At 36.1% G+C, this 27292-nt stretch overlaps 1 protein-coding gene across 3 annotated transcripts in view; it reads left to right on the forward strand.

Moving 5' to 3' along the window:
- ZNF638 (zinc finger protein 638) overlaps positions 1 to 27292 on the forward strand; it is a gene marked incomplete at both ends in the record, with an annotated part of 110343 nt that overhangs the window by 68347 nt on the left and 14704 nt on the right. For all 3 annotated transcript variants that reach the window (XM_080712047.1, XM_080712046.1, XM_080712048.1), the window contains 13 exons: positions 2990 to 3048; positions 3982 to 4037; positions 6432 to 6482; positions 10370 to 10435; positions 11609 to 11698; positions 11950 to 12018; positions 12277 to 12314; positions 14352 to 14483; positions 16864 to 16992; positions 19323 to 19364; positions 20201 to 20335; positions 22553 to 22678; positions 25573 to 25610. In XM_080712047.1, the coding sequence (XP_080568173.1) occupies positions 2990 to 3048; positions 3982 to 4037; positions 6432 to 6482; positions 10370 to 10435; positions 11609 to 11698; positions 11950 to 12018; positions 12277 to 12314; positions 14352 to 14483; positions 16864 to 16992; positions 19323 to 19364; positions 20201 to 20335; positions 22553 to 22678; positions 25573 to 25610 (1031 nt within the window). The remainder of the gene's footprint in view (positions 1 to 2989; positions 3049 to 3981; positions 4038 to 6431; positions 6483 to 10369; positions 10436 to 11608; positions 11699 to 11949; positions 12019 to 12276; positions 12315 to 14351; positions 14484 to 16863; positions 16993 to 19322; positions 19365 to 20200; positions 20336 to 22552; positions 22679 to 25572; positions 25611 to 27292) is intronic.

A 27292-nucleotide genomic window follows, 5' to 3' on the forward strand; every position in this document is an offset into this window, starting at 1 on the left:
GGGATTTCATTTGAGGTTGTGTGTGGTGGTGCAGACTTAAAATCCCAGTAGTAGGGAGGCTTAGATAGGGAGGCTCACAGATTCATAGCCAGGCTCAGCAACCTGTGAGAGCCTCTGCAATTTAGTGAGAACTTGTTTCAAAATAAAGAGTAAAATAGGGATGGGGGTATAGCTCAGAAGTAGAATACCCCTGGGTTCATTTCAGCTGGGTGTGGTGACACATGTCTATAATTCTAGTACTTGGGAGTCTTGAGACAGAAGAAGAATCAAAGATTCAAGACCAGTCTCAGTAACTTAGTGAGATCCTATTAAGAAAAAGAAAAAGAAAAAAGAAATAAGGGACTGAGAGTATGGCTCAGTGATAGAATGTCCCTGGGTTCAATCCCCAGTACCACCAGAAAAAAATATATATATATCTATTACCCTAGATAATAAATTTGTATTACAGATGAAAAGTATTTTAGTGTTTTGCTTGTATATACATTTGTATATACAATTAAATATGATGAGAGTCTCACAACTTGCTGAGGCTGTCCTCAAACTTGTGATCTTCTTATCTCAGGGATTACAGGTATGTGCCATAAAGTCCTGCTTCATTATATTTTAAATCTGTTATTTGTGGAATAATGTGTGGCTAGGATTAATATTACTTTAAAAATGGGTAACCAATTAGCCCAGTACCATTTATGCTTAATCTGTCCTTCCTTATTGACTTGAAAAGCTACAGTTATGTGTATAAATTGCCTTAGATACATAGATCTGCTTTGGATTATTCTGTTGCACTGATCTAATAATTTTTATGGTTTTACTGTGTAGCTTAATTATTTTATTTAAATCTGTCGTAGTGACTGGCCTATTTGGGGGGCTGAGACAGGAGGATCACAGATCATACTTTATGATATTTTCTTGTCTTTCTAGTAGAGTTCTTTTAAAAAATAATGGGGGACTACTGAGAATTGAACTCAGGTACTCTGCTACTGAGTAATATCCCTGTCTCTATTTTTTTTTCTTTTCTATTTTTTTATTTTGAGATAGAGTCTCATTAAGTTGCTGAGGCTGGCCTTAAATTTGTGATCCTTCTGCATAGCTGGGGTTATCGGCATATGCCATCACACCTGATACAGAGTTCTTTTTCTTATTTATTTAAAATCATTTTCGTTTAATCTTGAACATTTACCTATTAGGTTGGTTTTGTATTTTGTTTTTGTAGCGCTGAAGATTAAATCCAGGGGCATTCTACCTCTGAGCTACACTCTTGTCTGATTTTATTTCTTCTTTTTAAACAGGGTCTCATCAAGTTGCAGAGGGTTTCACTAAGTAACTGACGCTGGCCATGAACCTGCAAATCTCCAGTCTCAGCCTTCCAAGTACTGGGATTATGAGTGTATGTCACTATGCCCAGCTTTAATCCTATTAGTTTTAGAATCAGGGTTCTTTGAAAAATCTTAAGGAGACGTAATTGATACTATAATGAATTCATATTGATGTTTTCTTTGGTGGTACTGGGGTTCCTGGAAGCCCTTCTACCTCCAGGCTACACTCCCAGACCTATTTTTATATTTTTATTTGGAAACAGGGTCTCTTAAACCAGCGAGTCTGGCTTCACACCTGCGCGATCTTCCTGTCTCTGCCTCCCAAGCGTGGTGATTACAAGCACATGTGCCACCACACCCGGCTTAATTCATATTGATTTTGTAATACTGAGTCTATTCAGAAACATGGCTTATCTCTATTATTTAGATTTAATTTCATGTCCTCTAGTAAATTTCATAATTTTTTCCATAAAGTTTTTGTACATTTGGATGGATTAGGTTTGTTTTTTAAAATAATATATTTGTATAAAATATTTATATTGCTATTAGAGAAAGGATCTTATCTCATTTTTTTCTGATTAGTTTCTGCTAAGGTAGCTCATTCTAGTTTATGGCTGCTTATATGCATGCCATCCATTTATTCCTACTATACTGGTTGGATAATAAAGTATATGGCAACATTAGTTATTACCAGTTTTATCATTTAGGGTTTTGTTCAGTTTATTTATTTGTGTGGTGCTGAGGATGGAACCCAGAGGCCTTTTGCCTTCGGACTACACTCCCAGACCTATTTACTCTTTTTATTTAGAAACAGGGTGTTACTTGGTTGCTGAGAGCCTCACTAAGTAGCTGAGGCTGCCTTCGAACCTGTGCAGTCCTCCTGTCACCGCCTCCCAAGTACTAGTTTTACAAGCATGCGCCACTATACCTGGCTTGTTCAGTTTTAACTAACAGAAAGTTTACCATTGGTTTATTAAAAAAGAGTTATGCTGCTGGGCATAGCTTTGAAAGATAATAAGAAAATATATATGAGTAATAAAAGAATATAAAATTATGATGTATAATCACAAGTTGCCAGGTGTGGTGGCACATGCCTGTAATCCCAGTACTTGGGAAGTTGAGATAAGAGGACCATAGGTTCAAGGACATTCCCAGCAAGTAGTGAGACTCTTTTCTTAGCGAGACCCCATCTCAGAATAGCAATAAAATAGGGCTGGGGGTATAACTCAGAGGTACAATGCCCCTAGCTTCATTCCTCAGTATCACACGCACACACAAAGTAAATAAATAAATAAACTGGATGTGGTGACACACGCTTGTAATCCCAGTACTTGGGAGGCTGAGATAGGAGGATTGCAGGTTTGCGGTCAGCCTCAGCTACTTAGTAAGACACTCTGCAACTTAGTGAGAACCTGTTTCAAAATAAAAAATAGGGCTGGAGGTATAGCTTGGCGATAGAATACCCCTGGGTTCCATCCCCAGTATCATACACACACACACACACACACACACACACACACACACACACACACAGAAAAGGGGCAGTAAGCTTTTATGCTTCAGAGTAGAGGAAGATTTTAATTGTTTCTGCTGAATTCCTTATGCTTCTTTTCTATATTGCTTTCAATAATTGGAAGAAAGTTAAATATTTTGTTCAAAATATTTTTCCTTCACAGAACAAAGAAATGAAGAAGAAGCCTTCCGAGTCAAAAAAATTATCTGCATCTACTTTAAAGTACGTGATTCCATCTTACCTATGTGAGAATTAATGTGCATATGAATTAAAGAAATTTCAATTTTAAAAACTGCATATTTATTGTGGTATTAAGGATTCAATCCAGGGGCCTTATACCTCTGTGATATACCTCCAACATATTTTTTTATTTTTGAAGTAGGGTATTGCTAAGTTGCTGAGGCTGGTCTCAAACATGTGATTCTCCTGTCTCAGCTTCCCAAGTACGGGGATGCACCGTGCCACCACATCCTAAAACTATGTTTTAGATCACCAATAATAATAGCTTAATAAGCTTTTTTTAAAAAATACTTTTATTGGTGCATTGTAATCATACATCACATTGGAATACAAGACTTGAGAGGATATACAAACACACATCATCCAATTAGCCCTCATCCAATCCCCATCCCATTCCCTCCCCCTCCCTTGATCCCATGCTTGATTGGTGATTATCTTTGATACATTTGTTTACGTACCTCCTGTACCTCCTTAGTTTTTTTTTTTTTTTTTTTTTTTTTGGTGGTGGTACTGGGGTTCCTGGAAGCCCTTCTACCTCCGGGCTACACTCCCAGACCTATTTTTACATTTTTATTTGGAAACAGGGTCTCCTAAGCCAGTGCGCGCGGCTGGCTTCGAACCTGCGCGATCCTCCTGTCTCTGCCTCCCAAGTGCGGGGATTACAAGCGTGTGCCACCACGCCCGGCTGTACCTCCTTAGTTTTAAAGAGGTTCCATTCTCCCCATCCCATCCCCTCTCATTGGTCACCTTAATTGCTTCTCAATAGGGCCCTTTCTACAACCTGACCTCCTATTACCTTTTTCTTCCTAGTTTTTGCTAATTTGGGGAAGCATCTGGTTTTTATTTTCTGTGATACTTGGATTTTAGAGAAGTTCGAATTTATAAGTTGGTACTATTTTTTTTTCTTTTAAATAGAAAAGATGCAGATACTTCTTCAAAAACCGTTGAAAGTGTTACTTCAGTTTCTACTGGTAAGTGGTTAACTTTTAATACTCCTTCAAATGAATAGATATTGTCATTTTACTAGAAAGTTCTTATATAGTGATGGTAGGAAGACATTATTATGCTTTAATGGGAGAGACTCAAATTGCATTCTTTAATTGTATTGATCAAGTGGCTAATGTTTAATTCTCTAATTATAGAATCTCTAGTAAATAAAAGGACTTTATGAAATAATATACATAAAATGCCTACTATAGTTCTTTAGTTAATAGCTGTGTTTTACATATCTAGGTTAGTTTTATAATACCATCCTTCATCACTTCCCAATAAACACACAGTTCAAAACATAAAGGTAGGGTAAGATTGCAGAGTATCTGTACCCATTTGATTTGAAAGTTAGCTGAGAGCCAAAAAATAAGCAAAAAAAGACTAAAGGGAACTAAATGTTACTACATTCATGTGCTAAAACTGCTTCTTTTTACTTGGGGAAATACTTGAGGTCTGTATTATGAATGCAGCTAAATGAATTTTGCATGCAGTTTTATACATACAGTTTTACTACTTGACACTAGTAGGAATAAACAGCTTAATAGCAAAGGACAAAATAGAAAAACTAAAATCAGACATAAAACATATTTAGACAGTTAAATTTTTGTTAAATGACTGGAAATTGGATTGTATAAAGGGTCTTTTTTTCCCCCAAATAATGTATAATTGGATAGAATATGAAGTCATGGAAATTAGTAGAGGTACTACAGATGACTTCTGGAAAGCAGTAACTTTGACTAAGATTTTAAATTATGTGGTATTTGTGAACAGATAGTTTATGGAAATAGAAGGTTATATTATGTGGGGAGATGGCATAACAAATTAAAGAATGACTCTATAGAAGAACTTTATAAGTCATTCTCGGGATTTAAACAAAATTTTAGCTTATTAAATATAATTTCCCGAAGTGTTTTGTGTAAAAGACTAATTTTTGGAAGATGTTTTGGGTCAGTAAAGTTTAGGATACATACTGTACTTTTTTTGTTTTGTTTTTTTAAAATAGCCAGGCATAGTGGCACTTGCCTGTGAGCCCAATACTAGGGAGGTTGAGATAGCAACTTAGCAAGACCTTTAAAAACTGAATAAATATTTCAGAATAAATAAAAAGGCCTGGGGATGTAGCTCACAGGTAGGATCTCTCTGGATTCCATCCCTAATACCACCCCCCCCCTGCACGCACACAAAATTATTATTTGTGGTATAATTTTCTTAATATGTAAAGAGATCTAATAAGTGAGAAAAACATCAACAATGTGGAATATAAATTGGCAAATAGCGTGAAGAGATTTTAAGAGAAAATCTAAAGTAGAAATGACTTTTAAGTAAGTTTGAACTGATATGATTTATAATTAAACAAAAAATAAATCATTTCTGTGTCAGTCTTATATTGGAAATATCGATAACTTCTGTTATTTAGGCTTATGACCTGGTGTTTTGTATTTGAGTGGAAATGGAAAAGCCCAACTCTCACATGCTATTAATTATTACAGCCTAAGATGTGCCTTTTTTTGTTTTGTTTTGTTTTGCAGTATGTACTGGGGATGGAACCCCGAGGCATTCTACCTCTGAGCTACACCCCCAGCCCTATTTTTTATTCTTTATTTTGAAATTGGGTCTCACTTAGTTGCAAAGGGCCTCACTAAATTAGATGAGGCTGTCTGTGAACCCCATCCTCCTGTCCCAGTATCCAAATGCTGGAATTACAAGTGTGCGGCACCATATCTGGCTTTGTGTGTGTGTGTGTGTGTGTGTGTGTGTGTGTGTGTGTTGGCACTGAGGATTGAACCCAGGGCATTCTACCTCTGAGCTACACCCCAGCCTTTTTTTTTTTTTTTTTAAACATCTCAATAGGTAATAAGAGTCTCACTACTTGCTGAGGCTCTCCTCGAACCTGCAATCCTCTTCTCTTAGTCTTCCAAATACTGAATTTACAACCATATACCATGGTTGTAAACCATGTCCGGTTAATATGTGCTTTTTTTTTTTTGGTGGTACTGGTGGTGGAACCCAGGGGATTTTCTACCTCTAGGCTATACTGTTTTATACTTTATTTGGAAAAAGGTCTCACTAAGTTGCTGAGAGCCTCACTATATAGCTGAGGCTGGCTTCAGACCTGTGTGGTCCTCCTGTCTCAGCCTTCCAAGTGCTGGGATTACAAACGTGCACCACCATGCCCAGCTCAATATGTGCCTTTTGACACATCAAGTTCATGTCTAAGATTTTGCCCCAGTACTTAAAATTCCCTGGGTCTACAAAGATAACTATAGTAGTGTTTCTTATAGTAGTCTATAAAATTATCCTCAGGTTATTACTTATCTAAATTTTAATTATATTATTTGTAATGTATTGTTTAAATGATTTTCTTGTTCTTTTAGCCAAAACTGGACAAACCAAGACATCTGCAGCCAAAGTAAACAAATCTGCAGGTATGGAGTTTTATTTGTTTTTTGTGTGGGGGTGAAGGGGAACAGATGGTTGAAGCAAGGGTCTTCCACATGCTAGGCAATCACTATAGCACTGAGCCCCAGATATGTTTTAAGATTAGGAATTTAGACATGAGATAATTTTAATAATATGTAGCAATAGATGATGAAGCAGTATTGCGTATATCCAGCAGTTTTGAAAAATGAAATTTGTAGATAATGATTTTCATTTACAGTAATTTTAAAAGTAAGATAATTTACCAGGAGACCATTTTTTTCGATGAGCATCACAGATATTTCCCTCCTCTTTCATTGTGGTTGTCTTTGTTTTTCACTAATGTTGTCCACATAACAAATAGGATTTCTGAAGTTTTTATTAGCTATAGTAGATTTTAAAGTAATAAAGCTGCATTTACTTAACAGACACTTAAAATAGTCGGTTGTAATCTCAGTACTTGAGAGGCTGAGACAGCAGGGGCACAGGTTCATAGCCAGTGTCATCAACTTAGTGAAACCCTGTATATCTTACTGAGAACCTGTTTCAAAATGGAGAAGTAAAATAGGGCTGAGCATGTGGCTCAGAGATAGAATGCCCCTTGGGTTCAATCCCTAGTAACACACACACACACACACACACACACACACACACACACACACAGAAATTATAGTACGTGTATGGGTGTCACTGTTGGAGAATTAATTCTCTTACCAAAATGGAAGTCGTAAAGTGAATTCACTTGTGATAAAAACAGGATTAGTAAAAGAAATACCCAGTTGGGATATTGAAGCTTAGTTTACTATAGGGTATTGCCTTTTTAGGTGACAGTCTGTAAGGATTGGTACCGTAGTTCCCCTTGTATCTACAGGGATATCTTCCAAAATGCATAGTAGGTACCCGAAACTGCTGATAGTAGCAAACCCTATATATATAGTTTCTCTTTTATACACATAATTTCTTATATATACACACACATAATTGGAATAAGAATTATTTTGTATATTAGGCACAATAACAAATTAACAACAATGGTGATAAAATAATAAAAAGCTACATGAATATAGTCTTGTAGAATACCTTTCACCTTTTCACTTAAAAGGAACTTTAAGTCAAGCGTGGTGACACATGCTTGTAATCCCAGTACTTGGGAGGCTGAGATGAGAGGATCGCGCAGATTCAAAGCCAGCCTTGGCTACTTAGTAAGGCTTTCAGCAACTTAGTGAGACCCTGTTTCCAAAACAGAAATATACAAATAGGTCTGGGAGTGTAGCCTGGAGGTAAGAAGCCCCTGGATTCCATCCCCAGCACCCCCACCCCCCAAAAAAAAGGGACTTCATAGTTTCTCTTTGGTATATACAAATTGTCAGCACCACTATTCTTGTACTTTTGGCCATAATAAAATAAGGGTTACTTTAACATAAGCACTAATACCTCAGAAGTCATGTAGTAACAGAGGTACATGCAGCATTGATAAGCCAAAGGATTATTCTATATCTCAGGATGAAGATTCTGTGTCCAGGATAAAGCAGGACAACTAGAGATTGCACAATGCTACTCTGAATGGCATATAAATTAAAGCATATGAATTATTTATTTAGGGAACTTTAATATTTCCAGCTGATAGTTAACTGAAATTATGGAAAGCAGAATTGCAGTTAAGGGGAGGACTCTTGGTATGTTCGTGTGAACAAAGATATGGGCTGTCTGAATATAAAGGGTAGGTTCGTAGGCTATTTCTATTGACTTTTATGGATGTTAGGTATTCTCTTTTTGTATGACTTAATTTTTAAAAATTTTTAATTAGTGCATTATATTCATACATCATATTGGGGTAAAAAAACTTGTGTGTACATACATGTACACATCACTGATTTAACCCCTACCCAATACCCACCCCATCCTTCCTTCCCTTGCTTAGCTTAGTGGTTGACTTCGATATGTTTGTATGACAATTTTTTTAAAGTATGATTTTATTCTCACAATGTTACAGTTAGGTAGTTGTGACAATCATTGACCATCCTTTTGTATATGGGGAAATATTCACAGAAATCAGTTAATGCACTATATTTTCTTAATTTAACTTGGAATTCAACTTAGATCTACTGGTTTCTGATTCTAGGCTTTTTCTTTATACTTTTTTGCTAGTTGTTATGAATCTAATTTTCATAGCTAAGTTTCTCAGAGCTAAGGTTTTGGCTCTGTAGATCTTTACTTCAGTTTTGATTATCATAGCCTATAAATAGCATCATCACAGAAAGTATCAGTAATAGATTTGTAGATAAAAAGAATGGTTAGAACTATTTAAGTAGTCTTATATAGCTAGGACACACTAGACCTGACTCAAAGCAATTTTTATGTGACCTTTAGATGTTCTTGAACGCTTTTCAGTCAGCTAGAAGCCAAGGAAGTATAGATTGAGAGGCTCTATGTTAAATTGTTTTGGAACCCTTAAAAGCATGAGATTGGGAGATCGGGAGGCTAAGACAGAAGGATTGTAGGTTTGAGGCCAGTCCAGCAATTTAACAAGATCCTGTTTCAGAAAAACAAAAAATAAGCCAGGTGTGGTGGTGTGGGCTTGTAATCTCAGTACTTGGGAGGCTGAGACAGGAGTACAGGTTCATGGCCAGCCTCAGCGACTTGTGAAGCTCTCCACAACTTAGTGAGACCTGTTTCAAAATAAAGAATAAAAATTAGGTCTGGGGGCTTAGACAGGAGGATCATAGGTTCGTGGCCAACCTCAGCTACTTAATTAGGCCCTCCGCAACTTAGTGAGACTGTTTCAAAAGAATTAGCCGGGTGTGGTGGCGCACGCTTGTAATCCCAGTGGTTGGGAGTCTGAGACAGGAGGATTGCATAGGTTCGAAGCCAGCCTCAGCTACTTAGTGAGGCTCTCAGCAACTTAGTGAGACTTGTTTCCAAATAAAGTATAAAATAGATCTGGGAGTATAGCCCAGAGGTAGAAAGCCCCTGGGTTCCACCCCCAGTATCACCCCCCCCCCAAAAAAAAAGGAATTAAAGAGGGTTGGGGATGTACCTTGGAGGTAGAATGCCCTTGGGTTCAATCTCTGGTACTACATAAATAAGTAAATAAATAGGACTTCGGGTATAGCTCAAAGGTAGAATGCTCTTGTGTTTAATCTCCATTATCATATATACACACGCAAAAAGCATGGGATTTGGAATTGTTTTATGTCTTTAGAATTAGTAATTTAAACTAAGTGTGGTGGCACACTCTTTTAATACCAGTAGTTGGGAGGCTGTGGCAGGAATATTCCAAGTATGAAGCCAGCCTCAGCAGTTTAACAAGACCTTCTTCAATTTAGTGAGACCTGTTTCAAAATAAAAAAATAAAATAGGACAGGGGGTATATTTAAAGTGGAATGCCCCTGGGTTCAGTAGTCAGTAACACACACACACACACACACACACACACACACACACACACACACTCAGTTGTCAGTAACACACACACACACTCAGTTGTCAGTAACACACACACACACACACCCTAGTAATTCAAGCCCTGCATAGTGCTATGTGTCTATAATCCAGTAATTTGGGAGGTTGGAATAGGAGGATTACAGATTTGAAGCCATCGTGCTATAGCAAGTAATTTAGCTTCTAGTTGGTCCGTATTCAGAGATTCATTTAATTTACCCAAATACTATTTTCCATTACCCCAGTAAGGATGTTAAATTCTTATATCAGTGATTCCTACACACATACTGGACAAATTACCATGATTGCTTAACTTTGAAAATGACCTATGTTCTCAAAGATGATATAGCAATTTATGTTTTGAATATACTATAATCTGTTGTTCTTTCTGTTTCTCTGAAGTTTTTTTTGTAGATTTTTGATACCTATTTTGACTGTAGCTTTTGTGATTTAGGGAAATCTGCGGGTTCTGTAAAATCTGTGGTAATGGTAGCTGCTAAAGGTAAAGCTACCAAAACAGGTAAGACTACTGGGGAAGAGAGGTATTATTAAGTGCATTTCTAATTCTGTGTTGAAGAATATAAGCATATCAAAAACAAGTTTTAAAGCCATACAGTAATTTTTAATATCTAAAAATTTCTTGAAGAGTTTTGTAGATACCTACTTGATTTTTTTTTTTTAAGTCATACTGGGGATTGAATTGAACCCAGGGGTATCCTACCCCTGAGCTACACCCCAGCCCTATTTTACTTTTTAATTAACTAATTAATTAATGCTTTTTTTTATTTTGTGGTATTGGGGGTGGAACCTAGGGGCTTTTCTACCTCTGGGCTATACTCCCAGACCTAGTTTATATTTTATTTGGAAACAGAGTCTCACTAAGTTGCTGAGAGCCTCACTCAGTAGTTGAGGCTGGCTTCAAACCTGTGCAATTCTCCTGTCTCAGCCTCCCAACCGCTGGAATTACAAGCATGCACCATCACACCAGGCTCTATTTTTTTTATTTTGAAACAGGATCTAAGTTGAAGAGTGCCTTACTAAATTGCTCAGGTTGGTCTTGAACCTGTTATCCTCCTGTCTCAGCCTCTCAAGCACTGGGATTATAAACGTTCACCACCATGCCCGGCCTCTTTGATGTTTAAAGCCTGACCCATATAGGGCTTTGACATTTTCTAACTTCCATTTTGGAAAATATGATATATAGCTTTATTATATATATGTGTACACACAAACCATATAACTGTACATTTTGACAACTGTATAATCACAGGCTACTTACTTATTTCCCTATAAATTGTGTAATTTTTTATTTTGTCTTCCCATAGCTTGTACAATTTCTCGGATGTTTGTTACTTCATTCTGTAAAGTATTAGTGCATTTTTTCTGTAAATGCACTATTTAAAGTAAATGTAGCACATCAAAACTAGCATGATTTTAGTAATTTCTGTTTTTGCCGCATGAGGATTAAATTTGTGACTCATTTAAGGACATCAACAAGAATTTGTCACTACTTTAAGTTTGCTTTTAATAGTACTAGTAAATAGATATTGAAAATAAATAGAAATAGTGAATAAATGGAAAGAATTGATTTTATAATAAAGTTGAATGACTTAATTACTACTGCAATATTATGAAATAATATTCTAAGATTGAGTAGACCCTTGGAATAATGGTTCATTTCTACTTTTAAAAGCAAAATCTACTGGAAAGAAGTCTTTAGAAGCCAAAAAGGCTGGGAATATAAAAAACAAAGACTCCAATAAACCTGTAACAACAGTACCAGGTAATCTGGAAGTGCTTTCATTCAGTATTTTGTTTTCTGTAAATGTTCTTGGTGTACATTCAAGGAGTATTTTGAAATTTTCCTTAAAAATTCTCAAAGGAATGGTTTTTCAGAGAATTATGTGTGGTAAGTTTGATTTGTCAGGTCAGCATAAGGAGACCTGAAATGACAAAGTAATTTTAATGTTTAGATTTATTAGTTTAATTATATTAATATTTCAGTAGACAACTAAAATAAATTATTTCATGCAGGAAATTCTGAAACAAAGACCAGTGTAGAAGCCAAAGCCACTGACAACAGTGCTAAAGAAACTATTTCAGGTAGGCCAATAAAAATTTTATTTTGTTCTCTTAAAGAAGAATTAAAATTCTAAGAAAAAAGATACTGAGATTTCTAACACCGTGTGTGTGTGGGGGGGGGGTGAATAATATCAGGGTATGAGCCAAATTAAGAATGATTGCATCTTCTAGTACATTTTCATACAGCTGTTATTTAATTCATTGTGGAATAAAGTGGAATCTTAAAAAATATATTTGTATGAATTTAAAAATAAATAATTAATATTATTTGGTTTTTAGCTGTTTTGGAGACCACAGAAAATGAACCAGTTAGCAAGGTCAGTTTTTATATTTTGTTTGTTTCCTTAAAATTTAAGGATTTTTAGCAAAACATTTTTCTTATAAAACCTAATAGTTGGCTTGTTGAAAAACGTTTTCATTTGTGATTCCTTAAGTATAGTTTTAGTTAAAAAACCTTGAGTTATAGAGTAAGTTGTAAAAGTTTAGGGACAGATTATCAATAAATATACATACATTTGAAAATTACTCTTCTTGAGTACAAGGTGTTAAGCCAAAATGGGTATTGGAGTAGATAACAGATCAAATTAGAATCCATAGAATTTTATATATTTGTTTATTTTTTGTGGTACTGGGGGTTGAACCCAGGGGCATTCTACCTCTGAGCTACACTCCCAGCCCTATTTTATTTTTATTTTGAAACAAGGTCTCACTAGGTTGATGAGTCTCACTACTCGCTGAAGCTGCCTGCCAACTCTGATCCTCCTATTTCGGCCTCCCAAGTACTGGTATTCTATTTTTCCCAAGCAACAAATGGGAGATAGAGTAATATTTAGAGTACACTAGGGTGTTGGCATATTTATTTTTGGAGGGGCAAGTGTAGTTTTCAGTTTTATTGGAAGGGCATAAAGTTCACTTTATTGGTTTTTTTCTGGTTATAGATGTTGTTATGAGTATGTTAAAATTGTAATTTAGATTTTATAGATTGAGGTTTTTTAGATCACTTTGCTGCAAAACATAAATTTATTGTATGATCTTTTTTTTTTTTTTTTTTTTTTTTTTTTTTTTTTTTTACGGGTCTGGGGATGAAACCCAGTGGCATTAGACCTCCGAGCTACAACCCCTGCCCTATTTTTTTTTTCTTTATTTTGAAATAGAGTCTCACTAAATTTATGGAGGGCCTCACTAAGTGATGCTGTTCACGAACCGTAATCCTCTGGTCTCAGCCTCCGGAATGCTGTGATTACAAGTGTGTGCCATCATGCCCAGCTTCTGATCCATCCATCAAGAAATTAAGTAGTTTTGTCCTACTTACTTTATTTTAGGAAGAATATTTGCAAGCAGCAGTACAGGACAAGTAGTAGTCCCATAAAACACTTTAGAAGGAACCATTTATGTGCATACCTGATTGGCCCACCAATTGAAATCACTCACAATTTGTTGATGAAAATTATGTCTTTTGTGCTGGGCATGGTGGTACATGCCTGTAATCCTAGTACTTGGAAGGCTAGGACAGGAAGGTCACACAGAGGTTTGAGACCAGTCTCAACAACTCATTGAAACTCTCAGCATCCTGGCAAGACCCTGTTTCAAAACAAAAAATGAAAAAGGGTTGGGAGTGCAAGGTGGTGGTAGAATGCCCTGGGACTTAATCCCCAGTACCCTCCCTCAAACAAACAAACAAACAAACAAATAGGCAGACAGACAGATAAATGCACACACATTTTTTAACAAAAGAAAATAAAATATTGCCAAGTTTACCATGGCACATCTTTAGGAATTTTATAACATCCACTAAACTGGTTTGATGAGAGAGTTATTTTGGAGAATAAGTCTCCCTGAGAGAAGGGATAGTAGAAAAGATAGTATTTACTTGAAATATGCATAGGGTTGTGGGGTAAAGGGTCCTAAGGAGGTAAGATAACCTTTCTTATAATGCCTTTAGTGTGGTTATCTTACTTTGGAAGATAGATACATGCTGATTTGGAGATTGATGATGTAAGCATCACAGGGTGTAGGGATGGCAGCAGTACATGAAAGCAAGGAGTTGTAGTCAGGGACAGGTGAGCTTGGGTTTAAAATAGTGGGTGAAAGAGAAACCTACCTGGACCAGATGACAGACAGTATAACGACATTTACTCTGTGTGTATGAAGAATGTAAATTTGCAAATCTGGGTGGAGACTTGTTTGAATGTGAAGTTTAGATCAGCCTCCTGAATTGATCAGGTTTTCCTCTGCACTAAATGTAATTTAAGTACTAATGTAAGATATGTGAATCATACAATGTGAAGCATATGTTTATGTATATAAAACAGGCAAACAAAATTTCATATCAGTATTTTAAATTTGTTTTGAAGGAAACAGAGGAAATGTGTGTGGTACTTATTTCTAACTTGCCTAATAAAGGATATTCTGTAGAGGAAATTTATAACTTGGCAAAACCATTCGGTGGTTTAAAGGATGTTTTGATTTTATCATCTCACCAGAAGGTAAGAATTGTGACTATTCATATTTCTTGAAATTACATTTTGAAAAATACTAAATTCACAATACTGGAAAGGATTTACAAGCAGCATGTCAAGGTAATTAAACTTTTATGATAAGAGACTTTAAATGTAAAACATTTATTTTAGTATTATTCTAATCAGGCATAGTTTCTTTTTTTTTATATTTTGGTGGTACTGAGGGTGGAACCCAGAGGCATTCTATCTCTGGGCTATACTCCCAGACCTATTTTATATTTTATTTAGAAACAGGGTCTCACTAAGTTGCTGAGAGCCTCACTAAGTAGCTGAGGCTGGCTTTGAACCTGTGCGATCCTCCTGTCTCAGCCTCCCAGGCGCAGGGATTACAAGCGTGCGCCACCACGCCCGGCTAGGCATAGTTTCAATGGTAAAGGTAAATGGCTTGCTAATTTGTCAAATTTTTGCTCAGAATTTTAGTTCACTAGAAAATGTTTTGTATCTTTAATATTTTTAATAAAAGATTTTAAAAATGATTTATAAATTGCGCTTTTACTAGTATATATTATTTCTCCTGTTTCGCTAGTGAAAATTGAGCTGGGTATTCACCACTTTCAGACTCAAACTAATGATGTCAACAATACTTAGAACAATTAGGTTTATCTATGTTTTATGTTTTCAGTAATTACTGTTTTATAATTGTAAAATAATGGTAAGATTTACTGTTAATAATAAATAACTTACAAGGTAATTTATAGGGATAAGATTTCAGAAAGATTTTAAATATAAGGAAATGACACCAATAGAGTGGTAAAAAAGAGTGTTCTTATAATAGGAGTTGGAGATCACTGGAGACGTTGAAGATAAGAATTAGACATGTTTACTGACATTCAGAACCAGTGTACTTGAGGAAGTAGGAGTGAGTTGTATGTAGTTTCACGTTATTTCAAAAGTAGGTTATTTGAATGTTTGTACAACACTAAATATATTAAAAAACATGCATTAGCTGGGCATGGTGGCACACGCTTGTAATCCCAGTACTTGGGAGGCTGAGACAAGAGGATTTCAGATTTGCGGCCAGCCTCAGTTACTTATTGAGGCCTTATGCAGCTTAGTGATAGCCTGTTTCAAAATAAAGAATAAAAAAGGGGGGGGGGGTCTGGGGGTATAGCTTAGAGGTAGAATGCCCCTGGGTTTCATGCCTAGTACCCCCCCGAAAAGAATGCATTATATACGTGTGTGTGTGTGTTTGTGTGGTGTGCGGGGGATTGAACTTGGAGCCTTGTGCATACTAAGCAAGTGCTCTACCACTGAGCCACATCCTCAGCCCCACTGTGTACTTTTAGATGGGTGAACTTTGTATATGATATGTATTAGTAAAGTTGTTTTTTAAAAATATATTATTTGTAATGTTTAAAGACAGATAAGAATAAAAGGGAATGTGTTTTAAAATAATAGGGTTCTTAGCCGGGAGTGGTGGCACATGCTTGTAATCCTAGCATATGGAAGGCTGAGACAGGAGGATTGCAGTTCATGGCCAGCTTCAGCTACTTAGTCCTTTGCAACTCGGTGATCTTGTTTCAAAATAAAGAATAAAAAATAGGGCTGGGGGTGTGGCTCAGAGGTAGAATGCCTCTGGGTCCCATCCCCAATACCTCCCCCAAAAAACACATATATTTAATATGTGTATTGGGTTTCTTATGTGACAATACATTGAAATAGGGGAAATTTGGAGTGTACAGAAACAATTGAAATTGAAATCTTTTTATTATATACCAAAGTATATGTATAAATAGACAGACACAAATAATCTAGATTTTTTTTTTTTCTTTTTCTTGTGGTACTGAGGGTGGAACCCAGGGGCTTTTCCACTTCCAGGCCTTTTTTTTTTTTTTTTTTTTTTTTTTATTCTTTATTTTGAAACAGGATCTTACTAAGTTGTGGAGGGGCTCATTAAGTAACTGAGACTGTCTGTGAATCGCCTTCCTCCGGTCCCAGCCTCCTGGGATTAGAAGCATGCGCCACCACACTCCTGCTAGTGAGGCCCTGTTTTAAAATAAAAAATAAAATGGGGCTAATGAGTAAAATGTCCCTGGGTTTACCCTTTACCCCCCCAAAAAAAAAATTATGTTTAAAACATGCTCAATACTACTGACTGCTACTGTACAAAGGATACAGTAAATAAGATTTTTATTAGCATATTCCTGTAATCCTAGTACTTGGGAGGCTGATGCAGGAGTGTTACAGAACACTCCTGGGTTCAGTCCCCAGTACCAAAATGACATTTTTTGTATTAAAATGAAGGGTTGCTAAATTTTTAAAAAATGACTTTTTTTTAAGTTGTATAAGTCATTTGACTCTAAAATAAGACATTTATTTTTTCGTTCTTATATTTTCATTTTAAAAGGCATATGTGGAAATAAACAGAAAATCTGCAGATTCTATGGTAAAATTCTATACTTGCTTCCCGATATCCATGGATGGAAATCAACTCTCCTTAAGTATGGCTCCTGAAAACATGAATATGAAAGATGAGGTAAGTCATAGACTTATAACATCATTTTTATTAGGTGTCTTTAACTTTATTAGATTTGTTATAGTTTGTTATTTTACCTAGTGTTCTTTGAGTCATCTATTTTTTTCCAAAACACTGAAAACTTCTTCCTGTCCTTTAATAATCACTTAGTCTGTTGTTTGAAAGTTATTTTCATATTGAGGGAATTTATACCTTATGTATGTTGGGTTTGGAAAATATTGAAAATGATTTGAAAATAGGTCTCTCCTCCCTACTCTTATCATACTAGGACTCAAATAGGAATCCTGGAGGTCATCTTTAATTTCTTTCTCTCATTTTTCATAGTCCTTTAGTTGGTCTTGTCTTTTTTTGTTTGTTTTTGTGTTTGTGGTGCTGAGAATGGAACTCAGGGGCATTCTACCTCTGAGCTACACCTGCAGCCTGACACTTTTATTTTGAATCAGGGTCTCACTAATTTGTGGAGGGCCTCACTAAGTAGCTTAGACTGGCCTAAACTATGATCCTTCTGGCTCAGCCTCCCAAGTACTGGGATTACAAGTGTGTACTGTCACACCTGGCAATCTTGTTTGTTTTTTCTTTTCTTTTCTTTTCTTTTTTCTTTTTCTTTTTTTTTTTTTTTTTTTTTTTTTGCGGTACTATGAATAGAACCAAGGGGCATTCTACCTCCAAGTGATAACCCCAGCCTTATTTTTTACTCTTTAGTTTGAAACAGGGTCTCACTGAGTTGCAGAGGGCATCACTAAGTAGCTGAAGCTGTTCACGAACCGTGATCCTCCTGGAGCTCAGCCTCCCAAATGCTGGATTACAAGTGTGCGCCACCACACCTGGCTTTCTTGTCTGTTTTTAATTGTGAATTTTTTTCTTTTTTTTCATTTTACCTACCATTACCTCATCTCTTAAAATCTTCTGGCCCACCAAACTAATATTTCTTTGACCATCTATTTTCAGTTCTGTTCCCCTCAAGTCCTTCTTCATAAAGCCATGTGACTGACATAAAGTTTAAATCGATTCAAATTCAGCTTCATCTGATATAATAACCCTTCAGTGTCTCTGTGTATCCTGGGATGAGACATTTGGATCTCTTAAGGAAAGTGGAAATGCATTTAATTTGAGACACTTTTTATTAAAAGTCACTCTTAATTTGATAAAATTGTTAGTAATTTTTTTGGGGGGTGGTATTGGAGGTGGAACCCAGGGGCTTTTCTACCTCCGGGCTATACTCCCAGACCTATTTTCTATTTTTTTTGGAAACAGGGTCTCACTAAGTTGCTGAGAGCCTCACTAAGTAGCTGAGGCTGGCTTTGAACCTGTGCGATCCTCCTGTCTCAGCCTCCCAAGCGCAGGGATTACAAGTGTGCGCCACCACACCCGACCTGTTGCGATTATTTGATATATTTCAGTAGTGTTAATAAGATCCATAGTCTCACAAGATAAAGTTTAAGCTCCTTTCCTGTACACAAAGCCTTCCATTATCCTTTGCCAACTTTGACATTCGTGTGTGTGTGTGGGGGTGTACTGGGGTTTCTGGAAACCCTTCTACCTCTGGGCTACACTCCCAGATCTTATTTATTTATTTATTTATTTGGAAACAGGGTCTCTTAAGCCAGTGGAGGCTGGCTTCGAACCTGCGAGATCCTCCTATCTCCCCCTTCCAGTGCGGTATGCACCACCACGCCCGGCTTTGACATTCTTTTCTCATGCTACATTGGCTTTTTTGTTGGTGGTGTTATTGTTGTTGTTGTTGTTGTTTTTGGGGGGTGGTACTGGGGATGGAACCCAGGGGCATTCTATCTCTGGCTACACCCTCAGCCCTATTTTTTTTTTTTTTTTTTTTTTTTTGAAACAGGATCTCACTGTGTTGCAAAGGGCCTAAGTAGCTGAAGCTATCCTAGAACTGCTGTCCTCTTATCACAGCCTCTCAAATGCTGGGATTATAAGTGGGCATCACCATGCCAGGCTACTACTATGCTATTTTTATTTCCCAACATCTCTGTTTTTTTCTCATCCCTTGCATTGCTTAGCTAACTTTTCTTTCATTACTTGAATTATCTTTTTTTTTGTTTCTATTCTCTTGTTTTTGAATTTGAGTTTTCTACCTAATTGGTATTGCCTTATTAATCTTTAATTTAGGGAATAAGAAAAATCAAGTTGTATAGGTAGGTGTAGAGTAACAATGTTTTCAAAATGATGAAGACATTTTTTGGAAGGAATTGAAACTTTGTTGGCTTTTTAAAAATAAAGCATAGTGAATATTTGTATAGAGCATTATAAATCTTGACTAAGTAAATGAATGAAAAAGAGCCTTATACCTTATCTTTCTGGCTTTTTAGGAAGCCTTATTTACAGCCTTGATTAAAGAAAATGACCCAGAGGTGAGTTTTGCATTTACATGCTTTTGTTTACTTGTTTAATAGAAACATCAATTATTTTACTAATTTGTTTTTTAGGAATTAAACAAAACCTTAAGTAGTAATTTTAAGACATTACGATGATGGAAATGTCATATGGGTAATTTTCTTGGTCAAAAATAAGAACTAAAAGGATATCATAACCTGGGTTGTGCACGCTTGTAATCCCAGCATTTGGGAGACTGAGACACGCTGGTCTCGGTTCACAGCCAGCCTCAGCTACTTAGTGAGTCCCTTTGCAACTCATTGAGTCCCTGTTTCAAAAATAAAGGATAAAATATAGGGCAGCGGTTATAGCTCAGAGGTAGAATGCCCCTGGGTTCCACCCCCAGTACTGCAAAAAATCAAAAAGGATATCAAAATCCTTGATGTGAAAAAAATTTACACCCACTGAACTGCATAATTTATGCAAAATAGGTCAGTGTTATATTTGAGGGGAATATTTTGGATAAACATGTTCATAATAAAAATATTATACCTACTATTTTGATATGTTTGGTTTCCCAAATCTAAAATGGAAACTGTTCTATTGGCCTGGGGATGTAGCTAAGTGGTAGAGTGCTTGCCTTTGTATATACAAAACCTTGGGTTCTATTCCCTCTCTCTGAATTCTATCCCTAGCACCAGAAAAGTAAAAAGTAAAAAAAAGGGATGGGACTCTCTTTATCTACATTGTATCTTTTCATTTTCTTACCCTTGGGAGAAGAAATCATCTGGCTTCTGTAATACTAACTTAGTATTAATCTGTGTTTCACAGTTTGATGCTGCAACTTTTTTTTTATGCTCTCTTAAAAAAATAGGCAAATATAGATAAAATTTACAACCGATTTGTACATCTTGATAATTTACCAGAAGATGGACTTCAGTGTGTGCTTTGTGTTGGACATCAGTTTGGCAAAGTGGATCACTATGTATTCATGAATAATAAAAACAAGGTAACAAGTTTTTGCTTAATTTAGGTGTTTTGTAGAGAATATATAACTTCATTTATAAGGAAAGAAGTTAAATTCATAATTTAGCTTAAAACTAAGAACGAAAATTAATCATCTATTTACATTTTATGCCTCTTGTATCTGTTTCAGTCTTATCTCCTTAAAACTAGATTTGGATCAGCAATATATTACTTAGGCAGGATTTCATATTATTTACTTTGTATAAAATACTTAATTGGAGAAGGTATTCCCAGTACTTAGGAGGCTGAGACAGGAGGATTACAGGTTCACAGCTACCCTCAGCTACTTAATGAGGCCCTCCTTAATGTAGTGAGATCCTGTTTCAAAATAATGAAAAATAGAGTTGAGGATGTAGCTCAGAGTAGAATACCTCTAGGTTCAATCTCCAGTATTGCTTTGACCTTTGCAGCATTTAGGATTGTCATCTCTTGTTTATTTACTTTGAAATAAGGACTAACTTGAAAGAAAAAAAATCATTTTTGTTGTTGGTTTGGTGCTGGGGATCAAACCCAGGGCCGTTCTATCTCCAAATTATAACCCTAGCCCCTTTTTTTTTTTTTTTTGGTGGTACTGGGGTTCCTGGAAGCCCTTCTACCTCCGGGCTACACTCCCAGACCTATTTTTGCATTTTTATTTGGAAACAGGGTCTCCTAAGCCAGCACGCGGGGCTAGCTTCGAACCTGCGCGATCCTCCTGTCTCCGCCTCCCAAGCGCGGGGATTACAAGCGTGCACCACCACGCCCGGCTAACCCTAGCCCTTTTTCTAAATTATTTTTTTGAAACAGAGTCTCACTAAATTGCTGAGGGCCTAGCTAGTTGTTGAGGCTATTCTGTGGTCCTTGTGTCTCTGCCAAGTATTGGGATTACAGGCATGTGTCCTGCCACATCCAGTTTACCTTTTTTTTTTTTTTTTTTTTTTTTTGGTACCAGCAGTTGAAACCAGGGGCATTTTACCTCTGAGCCACATTTCCAGCCTTTTTATATTTTGGTGTGATACTGGGGATGAAACCCAGGGGCATTCTACCTCCAACCTATGCTCCTGGCCCTATTTATTATTTATGTTGAAACAAGGTCTCACTAAGTTGCAGAAGGCCTCACTAAGTAGCTGAGGCTGTCCTAAAACCCGGATCCTCCTGTTTGAGCCTCCCAGGTACTAGGATTATGGGCATGTGCCATCACGCCCGGCTTCCTGTTTTTTATTTTTGTTTTGAAACCAGGTCTCACTACGTAGGCTATCCTTCATCCTGCCATCTTCCTGTCTCAGCCTCCCAAGTATTGGGATTACATACACCACCACACCTAGCTATGCACAAATTCTTTAAAACTTTAAGAGAAACAAGTATTGTGAATTATACAAATTTTGCCATTTGCAAAACATTTACCAACTTAAAGTATCAGTTCATTGGTATTAATCACATTCATGTTATGCAATTATCATCACTTCATTTCCAGAAAATTTCCATCATCTTAAACTGAAGCTAACTGTTCATAATAATAATTCCCAATGCCTCCTCCCCCTTGTCCATCAACCACCATTCTATTTTTTGTGTCCTGTCCTTTCTCATTTTCTCCCTCCCTTACTCTTTCTTTTTCTAGTACTGGGGATAGAACACAGGGCCTCATGTGTGCTAGGGAAGTGCTTGATCTACTTAACTATTTCTGTCAAGATGAATACTCTGGGTACTATGTGGAATTGTATTTGATTTTTTGTAACTCACTTTAATCCATGTTATAGCATGTGTCAGAATTCCTTTCCCTTTTTTGTAGTACTGGAGATACAACTACAGTGTTCTACCTTAAAGCTGCACTCCCAGTCTTGTTTTATTTTTTATTTTGAAACAGTCTCACCAAGTTTCTGAGGGCCTTGTTAAATTCCTGAGGCTGGCCTTCAACCTGTAATCCTCCTGTCTCAGCCTCCTAAGTACTGGGATTATAGGTGTGCCATGACTCCTGACTTTCCTTCCCTTTTAAGGGTGAACAAAATTCTATTGTGGGCATATACCGTATTTTTTAAATTCACTCATTGATTGATGGACAGTTTGTCATTTCTGCCTTTTAACTGTTAGAAATAATGAACATAGTTGTACAAATATTTGACTCCCTATTTTCGGTACCTGCTAATGAGTAGAATTGTTGCTTACAGTAATTCTACTATTAATTGTTTTAGGAGCTTTTCATACTTTTTTATCTTCTCCAAAGGCAATTCTTCAGTTGGAAAGTCCTGAAGCCGCCCAGTCAATGTACAGCTTTCTGAAACAGAATCCACAGAACATAGGTGACCATGTATTGACCTGCACATTGTCTTCAAAAAGGGGCTTATCAGAGGTATCTTTTCTTTTTGCTATCAGCTTTTGTTCTTTTTGTTCTTTTAGAAAATGAAAAAGGCATAATGGCCATTCACCCAAAGCTTAGAAGATATACTTTAAATATAATTTCATGAATTGTTCTTTGGTAGCAGTTAAACTGGTTCTGAATTTGGTTATATTTTTTAAATTTTATTTCACAATTATTTGTAGTTTGCATGGTTTTCAGATCGGTTTTAAATTTGTCTAAATGAAAATAAACCATGATTTTGAAAAAGGTAGTATATACATCTTGACATTTTTGACATATTGATAGAGTGACTCCCTATATCTATCAGAATTGTCTGTAGGATATTTAGGATGTTTGTTACTTACTCTTCGGAAGAAGATGTATGTATGTTTATTTGTTTTATATTAATTAGAAATTTTGTTCTTGGTATAAGAAGTCAGATTTTATAGGTTTGGGGTTACATAGTGTACTCATAGGAAAGCTATGAATAGTTTACTTTCTAAAGAATTAAATTCAAGCTCAAATGTTTACTGTTTCTAAGGGTTTCAATGTATGCCAATTGAAGGAGGTAAATAATAGGACCTAATATTTGGTATCTAAAAATATTAGAGGGCCTAATATTTGGAATCTAAAGTTTTTTGCTAATTTTCACAAAATCTTGCACTAGCTAAGTAGCAAAAACTTCCACCATCTAAACGCAGATTTAAAAAGTACCTGTGAGCCAGGTGTGGTGGTGCACGCTTGTAATCCCAGCATTTGGGAGGCAGACAGAAAGATTGCAGTTTGCGGGCATCCTCAGCTACTTAGTAAGGCCCTTTGCAACTCAGTGAGACTGGTTCAAAATAAAGAATAATAATAAAAATAATAATAAAGGATCTCAGAGGTAGAATGTCCCTGGGTTCTACCCCCAGTACCACAAAAATGAATAGATAGGTATTAAAAAGTACCTGTAAGTAAATGTACTATTATATTTATATAGTTCAGTGGTGAAAAGTGCTATGAAGGCAAATAAACCAAAATAAAAAGAGAGTGATGGGAGTGTGCCCGTTGGTCAGCTGTAACAACTCTGGAAAAGTTACTTGAGAGCAAGCTCTACAAATACATCAAGGAAAAGAGGTTTTTAGAAGAGGGACAACAGTCTTTAGGGACATATTTAGTGATTCAGGAATTTATAAGAAGGATTAATATGCCTAATCCTACTAGCAAGGTTGTTTCTTGGTTTGGGATTCATTTCATACATCCTTCTTATTGCACTCAGTGATTGACTGTTTTAAATCTAAAGATTTTTAAATCTAAAGATTTTTTTTTTTTTTTCTGTATTAGGGATGGAGCCCAGAGGCATTCTACCACTGAGTGACACCCCCAGCCCTATTTTTTATTTTTTATTTTGAAACAGGGTCTTACTGAGTTGCAAATGGCCTCACTAAGTAGCTGAGGCTGACCGTGAACCTGCAATCCTCCTGTCTTAGTCTCCTAAGATTAGAAGCGTGAGCCACCACGCTCACCTTTTCTGTTTTTAATTTTTTGTTTTTCTCCTCTACTGCTTTTGTAGATGCTATATCTTACTGAGCTTTCCTGAGGATTAAACCCTAGTAGCATTCGATCTCTGAACTATACTCCCAGCCATTTTTTATTTTGAAACAAGGTCTCACTAAGTTGCTGGGGCTGGCCTTGAATCTGTCATCCTCCTGTCAGCCTCCCAAGTACTGGGATTACAGGCTTGTGCCACCAGGCTTAACTCTAAGGATATTTTTTAGAATTGTTTTTTAAACTCTTCAGTTGTCTGAAATATTTTTCTTAATCAGTTTTTTATGTTTGTCTTGGTTACTCTGGTGCATTTGGTTTTGTTTTAGTTACTTAGGAATTAGGAAGCAATTCAATGGTATAAGCATCTGTTAAAGAGATTTCCGTTGCTATCATGTCGAATTTCTCCTCTCTAACATTCCTCTTTACTGTTGGGGAGTCTGTGTAAATACTTTTTGTGGATGGGGCTTATCAACTGTCATCTTTAATGTCTACTGTACCAGGAGTATTTAGACCTGATTTATCTCACAGACCCCAGTAAAACATGCATTCTAGCACCTGTACTAGGAATCCTCTCTGGACCCATTATTCAATTTTTTTTTATTTTTTTATTTTTATTTTTATTGGTGCATTATATTCATACAACTTATTGGGGTAAAAAACTTGTGTGTATAAACATGTACTCATCGCTGATTTAACCCCTACCCAAATACCACCCCATTCCCTCCCCGTCCCTCCCTTCCTTGCTTGGCTTAGTGATTGACTTTCAATTTTTTTGAAGTCTTATTCTTTCTAAGAAAGTTTCAACCTTGAGACCACATGATTCCAAGTCTCTTTACAAATAAAAATCTTTTAAAATAATTCCACAAGGAAGATGTTGATATTTCAGATTTGTTGACTTTATTCTAAACAACAGATAATATTTCTAGGCTTTTAAAGTTAATTTATGTCAACATTAAGGAAACTTATAGGTGACCTATAACTTGTTATAGGTTTTTATATGTGTACTATACAGAAGATGATGGGACATAGTGGATTAAGGCATATCCTGTTTTTAGATTATATCGTAATTGAAAACATTGAATTTTAGACCGGGCGTGGTGGCGCACGCTTGTAATCCCAGCGCTTGGGAGGCTGAGACAGGAGGATTGCACAGGTTCGAAGCCAGCCTCAGGTACTTAGTGAGGCTCTCTGCAACTTAGTAAGACCTTGTTTCCAAATAAAGTATAAAATAGGTCTGGAAGTATAGCCCAGAGGTAGAAAAGCCCCTGGGTTCTACCCCCAGTACCACCAGGAAAAAAAAAAAAATGATTGAATTTTGACAGATTAAGTATTTGACATCTCTTAGAATGGCTTCTAATAAAATGTGAATTGTGTTACAGGCTCAGACTGAGAAAGACCCAGAACTAGGAAAAGAAAGGTATGTTACTTTGTTTGCTAACTACTTAATTACTGACTTTTATTTTCAGTTACAGCAATTATTTTTGTGTAGCCAAAAGTTCCTATCTTGTTTATTTTGTGTCTATATGAACTTGTTTTGACTTTTTGTGGTGGAGTTCTGTTTGATCTAAGTTTTTGTTGTCTTTGTATTTCATCACAGAAAAACTGGATGTATAAATACAGTTTGAATTAAATATACAAATATTATTTCTTTATGAAATATTTTGCAGAGACCCTTAAACAATTCAAGTCCACAATCAGAATTACATTCTTTGTGTTAGATATTTCAAAGTAATTAAGCACAATAGTAAAAGTTCAAAGTTTTAAACTTTCAGTGTAAATTTAGATATATTTGCATTGTACAGCTGGCATGGGGAAAAGGAATATTTGTCTAAAACCAAAAAATAAAACATTCTGCTTTGAAGTTTTAGCAACTGTAAGATTGATTTTCAGTTTCTACAAACTAGTGATTCACAAATTTAATTTGACCACATAAATACCCTCTTTTAGTAACATTCTCATTCTGATGGAGACCTTCCTTTTTACCACCCTTATCCCACAAATTAATAACTCGCTTTTTACTGTGAATAATTTACTTAGAATTTTCTTTTCTTCCTTGTATACTAGTTGATTACCAGTATTTTGTTAGTTTGTGTTATAAGAGCATGTAAGCTTGAAATAGCAGTATGAAAGTATTTAGATATAGAAAGTGCTATTTTCTTGGTCCACCAATTTTGATGCCTAAAAAACAGATTTTCTTGTGGGTTTTTCTTTTCAATCGTTTTTATAAAATTATACCGTTTTAAATAACGAAGATAATTATCAATCTATTTAAATATGCTGGTAATTTTTAAGCAATAGGTTTTCTGTATGTTTTAGCACATTAAGTTGTACATCATCAAATCAGTAATATTCACGTGCTTTAAAAAATAACACCAACAACATTTTCTTTCTTTTTTTTTTCCCCCTTGTTTTTGGTGGTGCTGGGGTTCCTGGAAACCCTTCTACCCCTATTTTTTATATTTTTATTTGGAAACAGGTCTCTTAAGCCAGCAAGGCTCGCTTACAAGCATGTGCCACCACACCCGGCCACCAACAACATTTTCTGTGAAAGCCCACAGTGCCATACATTATAGAAAGGCCTATAATTTGGCCACAGTGACTCTGACTATGAATAGAATCACCCCAAAATTCATTTTATGTAATTCATTTGACAAAGTTTATTTGAGGGCTGCAAGAACAGTAGTAGTAGTAGTAGTACAGTAAGGGTAGTGGTCGTGGTGGTGGTGGTGGTGGTGGTGGAGGAAGTAGTTGGTCATTGTCTTTTTTTATTATTTACACTTACCTTTTTAGATCAAACATATTAATAAATGGACAGATAGTTGTCCGGTCTCATAAAAATAATTTTAAAAATTCTAGAGTAGAACTGGGCATGGTAGCACATGCTTGTAATCCCAGCACTTGGTGCTGAGATAGGAGAATGACAGGTTTGAAGCCATACTCAACAAGTTACTGATGCTCTCAGCAACCTAGTGAGACCCTGTTTCCAGATAAATAAGTATTTATTTATATTTGGGAGTGTAGCTCAGAGGTAGAATGCCCCTGGGTTCAATCCCCAGTATCATAAAAACAACAATAAAAAACTAAATTAAAAGACTTCTA

Source organism: Muscardinus avellanarius, assembly GCF_963383645.1.
Source record: "Muscardinus avellanarius genome assembly, chromosome: 15".
In the NCBI taxonomy this organism is placed as follows: Eukaryota; Metazoa; Chordata; class Mammalia; order Rodentia; family Gliridae; genus Muscardinus; species Muscardinus avellanarius.